The 4,789-nt window shown below is 55.0% G+C and overlaps 2 protein-coding genes across 2 annotated transcripts; both read right to left on the bottom strand.

Annotated features, from left to right (window-relative positions):
* Nucleotides 1-1,180: 1,180 nt before the first annotated feature.
* On the bottom strand, nt 1,181-1,810 carry LOC136844035 (uncharacterized). The gene has a single exon (XM_067113049.1). It carries the CDS (start codon nt 1,808-1,810, stop codon nt 1,181-1,183), a length of 630 nt encoding a protein of 209 aa, XP_066969150.1.
* An 11-nt stretch (nt 1,811-1,821) lies between these two features.
* LOC136844034 (uncharacterized) lies at nt 1,822-2,678 on the bottom strand. Its single transcript, XM_067113048.1, has 2 exons — nt 2,338-2,678; nt 1,822-2,176 (listed from the first exon to the last, which is right to left on the bottom strand). The coding sequence occupies exons 1-2, from the start codon at nt 2,676-2,678 to the stop codon at nt 1,822-1,824; spliced, it is 696 nt and encodes a 231-aa protein (XP_066969149.1).
* Nucleotides 2,679-4,789: the final 2,111 nt, after the last annotated feature.

The following is a 4,789-nucleotide window of genomic DNA, read 5'->3' as shown; positions in this document are numbered from 1 at the left end:
TGCCCATTTTTCCCAGATTTGATTCATAAAACCTTGACCTAAGTTTGGATATCGCGTAGATATGGCAGACACGTCGCCCCACCTTTCCATGCTACGTCTGAAACGGAAAACAGTTTGACACTTGCTCTGCGCATCTAACCGTGAAGACGTAAAATGAACTGAAATCTGGAGAATTAAAGTCATACATTAAACTGCTTTGATGAAAAGGTAGGGTGAGGATGATCTACAGTAGTTTCTAATCACCTAAATAAATTATACTAATGCCCAATATCTAGCCCAGACTCACTACCAATGAAAATAAATGATACAATGCGAAATAAAAAAAAAGTACTACTATTGACTCCTCAAGTGATGCCAGATTTGTAAATTAACTCGGTCTTATCCCGGAACGGCCTCTTTCTTCTGGATAGCCCGGGGAGGGATAATTAGGATTTTATGACTGGATTAAAGAACCCTGAATTGAGAAATACAGATTAACTGTAGTCGGATTATAAGTCAGGAAGTTTGGAACCGTAGCTAATGACACCCATATTGTGTCTAGAGTTTCTATGTGCACTATAAATCTATATACATAAATACACATTCATACATACACACACACACACACACACACACACATATATATATATATATATATATATATATATATATATATATATATATATATATATATATATATATATATATATATATATATATATATATATAACACCATATCTCTGTTCATTGATGAGTATGCTAATTGTTCTTTTTATAGTTGTTAGAATTCTCGAACGTTACTTTTAAAGATTTTCCTTTAGCGATGTAATGAAACTGCCACTGTTGTCAAATACAAAATCTTATGCCCGAAAATTACTGGCAACCCGCTCGCAATCATCAGATACAGACCTCATTTTCCTGTCTTTACCTTGTGAGCCTCTGTTGTCGTTTTCATCATTCTTATAAGAGGTGCAAAAGAAACGAGCAAGTAAAAGTGAACTGCTGATTTATTCAAGGTCCAGGCAGTTTATATAGCGGCCGACTGGCGTCGGGCCGTGGAAGACAATGGAAGCAAGGGTGACCTGAGGTCAATAACAATTAATAAATAAATACAGCGGGACTTTACAAACAACATGATCAGCAGAGACTGTACAACATGGCTTTACAAATACTCCCCCCCCAAGACGTAGGTAACGTCTGATTAGTCGGCGTATCTGCTGGGGCGTTGAAGGGTGCCCCGGCTGCGTGAGGACAACAGAGGGACGTCCTGCGTGCGAGGGTGGCTGAATGTGGGTGTGGGCGGCCTTTTCCGGGGGTGGCCGCGTTTCCGCTTCTTGCGAGGGCCCGGTTGTGGCGGTGGCTGCGCCGGCGGAGGGTGCGGTGTGCTGACAGCTGTGTCCTCCTCCAGGAGGGCGGGCTTGACCCGGTCGATTGACACCCAATCGTTCCTCCCATGGAGTGCGAGCAAGAATGCCTTGCTGTTCTGCTCCAGCACGCAGAAGGGCCCCCTGTAAGGCCTGGTCAGTGGCGGGCGGACAGCATTATCTCTGACGAAGATGTGGGTAGTGGAGGCCAGCCCGGGCGGCGTGAAGGTGGCCGACCTGTCGGTATATGTTCTCTTGTAGGGGACGAACTTGCCAACGATTTCGCGAAGCCTCTGGACCGATGGGTTGTAGCGATCCTCTGTCACTAGTTCGCACGGGACCACGAGGGGCTTACCGTGGGTTTTCTCGGCTGCGGAAGGAGCGCCGTTGGCCCTGGGGGCGGTTCTCAACCCGAGGAGGACCCACGGCAGCTGGTACTTCCAGTCCTCGGCGGTACAGCAGGCCATAACGGACGCCTTCAGGGACCTGTGAAAACGCTCGACCAAGCCGTTGGCAGCTGGGTTGTAGACCGTGGTAGTGTGATGAGCTGTCCCCAGCAGCTGGGCCAGGGCGGACCACAATTCGTGATGTGGTCAGGGATGCCGAAGCAGCTGATCCAGCTGGAGAGTAGGGGCTCGGCGCAGGCACTGGTGGTGGCTTCTTGCATTGGCGTGGATTCGGGCCACCTTGTTGAGCGGTCTACCACTGTCAGGAGATATCTACCCCCGCCTGACGGGGGAAGGGGCCCAATGACGTCGATGTGCACATGGCCGAAACGCCGCCCTGGCTGCGGGAACTCGCCTACCCCGGATTCGGTATGCTGCCCCACCTTGCTGGTTTGGCAATGCAGGCACTGTCTCGCCCAGGTCCTCGCGTCCTTCTGCACTCCGTGCCAGACAAACTTCTCTGACAGCAGCTTGGCCGTCGTCCTGCCGGAGGGGTGTGACAGGCCGTGGACGATGTCGAATACCTGGCGGCGGCGGGAGGCTGGCACTAGGAGGCGGGGCTGACGACGCAGAGGAGATTTGGGCCCCCGGGGGCGAGGGGCACGTCCCTCCACTTTAGGGACGTGATGGCGGTGTGGTAGGCTGGGGTCTCTGGGTCGGCGGCCTGCTCCCTGGCGAGGTCTTTGTAGTCGATTCCCAGCTGCACCACATTCAGCTCGACTCTGGAGAGGGCGTCCGCCACAGGGTTTTTCCTGCCGGGGAGGTACTTGGAGCAGGTGAACTCGGCGATGGCCGAGAGATGCCGTTGCTGCCTAGGGGACCACGCGTCCCCTTGCTTGGTGAAGGCGTGGACCAGCGGTTGGTGGTCCGTATAGATTGTGAAGGGCATGCCCTCCAGGAGGAACTTGAAGTGCCGGACTGCACGGTACACTGCGCAGAGTTCCCTGTCGAAGGTGCTGTAGCGGGCCTCTGCGGGGTTGAACTTCTTGCTGAAGAAGGCGATGGGCTGGGGGGCGCCGTTGATGACCTGCTCCAGGACAGCACCACAGGCGACATTCCTGGCATCCGTTGTCAGCTTGAGCGGGAGGGGCTGGGATCCTGGTGGGTCAAGACGGTTGCCTCGGCGAGGGCGGCCTTCGTCAGGGAGAAGGCCTGCTGCTGGCTGGGTCCCCACAACAAAGATTTTGATCGGCCTTTCAGGGTCTCCGTCAAAGGGGTCGTGGTGTGTGCGATCCCGGGGATGAACCTTCTGTAGTAGTTCACCATCCCGAGAAATTCTTGGACGGCCTTAACGGAGGTGGGGACGGGGAACCTGGTGACGGCTGCGACTTTAGATGTGAGCTGACGGACGCCATCTGGGGATACCTCGTGGCCCAGGAAGTCGGCCTTCTGTACGCCGAAGGTGCATTTGTCAAAACGTACGACGAGACCGTTCTCCTGCAGGCGCTGTAGGGCTGCCGGGGTTTGTTTCTGGTGCTCCTTGTGGGACCTGGAAAATATAAGGATATCATCTACGTAGCAGACGCAGAACTTTAGGTCCCACAGGATGCTGTCCATGAGCCGCTGGAAAGTCGCCCCAGCATTCCTCAGGCCAAATGTAAAGAAGGTGAACACATAGGACCCAAAAGGCATGATGATGGCAGTCTTTGGTATATGCTCTGGCGTGACCGGTACCTGAAAATAGGATTTCAAGAGATGCAACTTAGTAAACATTTTGCCCCCGTGGAAGGAGGCCATGAGGTCCTGCATGTTCGGCAGGGGATAATGGTCAGGTTCCATTGCCAGGTTGAGTCGCCTGTAGTCGCCGCAGGGTCTCCAGGAACCGTCCGGTTTCTGCACCATGTGGCGGGGTGAGGCACATGGGCTGGAGGCCTTGTTGCAGATTCCCATCCGTTCCATTTCGGCGAATGCATCCTTGGCCTCCAGAAGGCGTCGAGGGGGAAGCCTCCGGAACTTCGCGTGTGCCAGGGGGCCTTTTGTTTTTATGTGATGATATATGCCATGTTTGGCTGGGGCTCCGGACTTTTGGTGGAGCTCGGGCCTGAACACGTCAGGGAATTCCGTCAGCAGCTGCGAGTACGTGTGGGGGGCGGCAGAGCAGATGGTGGGCGCCTTGGCTCCCATTGCCAATGGGAGGGACTGGCAGGAGTCTGTATCTAGGAGGCATTTCCGACCAACGTCGACTGCCAGCACAAAGTGCGCCAGGAAATCCGCACCCAGGAGCGGGGTCCTAACGTCCGCGACGACGAAGTCCCAGGAGCACCTCCGACAGGGGCCTGGTTCCATAGGAGAGGATGGGGGACCCGTTGGCGGCCGTCAGGGAGGCAGTCGGGTCTGGTTCCCACTTGCGGTCCTCTCTAGATGCCGGGAAGATTGATCTAACGGCCCCTGTGACGACCAGCATCATCCTGCCGGAGACGGTGTCGCGGACGTAGAAGCCTATTGGTTCTGGGCCCCTGGGTTCTTCTGCTGCCATGGCGGCCTGTCCTGCTGGCCGCCGCCTCCCCCGTCTTTTGAACAGGCGAATGAACAGGGCGGCAGGCAGTTCCAGGCGTCCTTGCCGAACCGCCTGTGGTAGTAGCAAAGACTCTGGGAATTCCACCTGTTGGGAGGTGCTGGGCGCCTTCTGGTGACGGCGTTGACCTCTTCTTCTGCGCCCTCCTCCTGCTGGATGGCGCTGACTGGGAGTGTGGGTGCTGGTACCCACTTTGTTGCCTTTACGGAGTCCGTCAAGTGCTGTGCTGAGAGGATCAGGTCTTCGAGGGGCATCGCGTAGGACTCCAGGATTTGTGTGCGGACCTCCGGGTGGAGCTGCTGGAGGAGGATCTCCTGCGACAGACTTATCTCGCGCTTCTTTTTACTGCTGTCGGTGTCTGGGATGGTGAGGAGGTTTCGGATCACACCCCATGACTCCATGACGCTCTGATCCTGCCGCGGGTTGATGGCAAGGTCGAGGGCGTGGGCGGCCCGCTTGGCAACCGGCAGGGAGCATGTCTGGAT

The sequence above is a fragment of the Macrobrachium rosenbergii genome, chromosome 12, assembly GCF_040412425.1.
Source record: "Macrobrachium rosenbergii isolate ZJJX-2024 chromosome 12, ASM4041242v1, whole genome shotgun sequence".
NCBI classification, from domain to species: Eukaryota; Metazoa; Arthropoda; class Malacostraca; order Decapoda; family Palaemonidae; genus Macrobrachium; species Macrobrachium rosenbergii.
The sequence above is the reverse complement of the archived record's forward strand: the minus strand, read 5'-3'. Positions and strand labels throughout refer to the sequence as shown.

What these genes read in the sequence shown, in the direction of transcription:
- LOC136844034 (XM_067113048.1), bottom strand. Translation starts at nt 2,678, where the DNA reads ATGCCCTTCACAATCTATACGGACCACCAACCGCTGGTCCACGCCTTC. An exon ending in GTCGTCAGCCCCGCCTCCTA is followed by an intron (nt 2,177 to 2,337) that starts GTGCCAGCCTCC and finishes TTGCCAAACCAG; the next exon opens with CAAGGTGGGGCAGCATACCG.
- LOC136844035 (XM_067113049.1), bottom strand. Translation starts at nt 1,810, where the DNA reads ATGGCCTGCTGTACCGCCGAGGACTGGAAGTACCAGCTGCCGTGGGTC.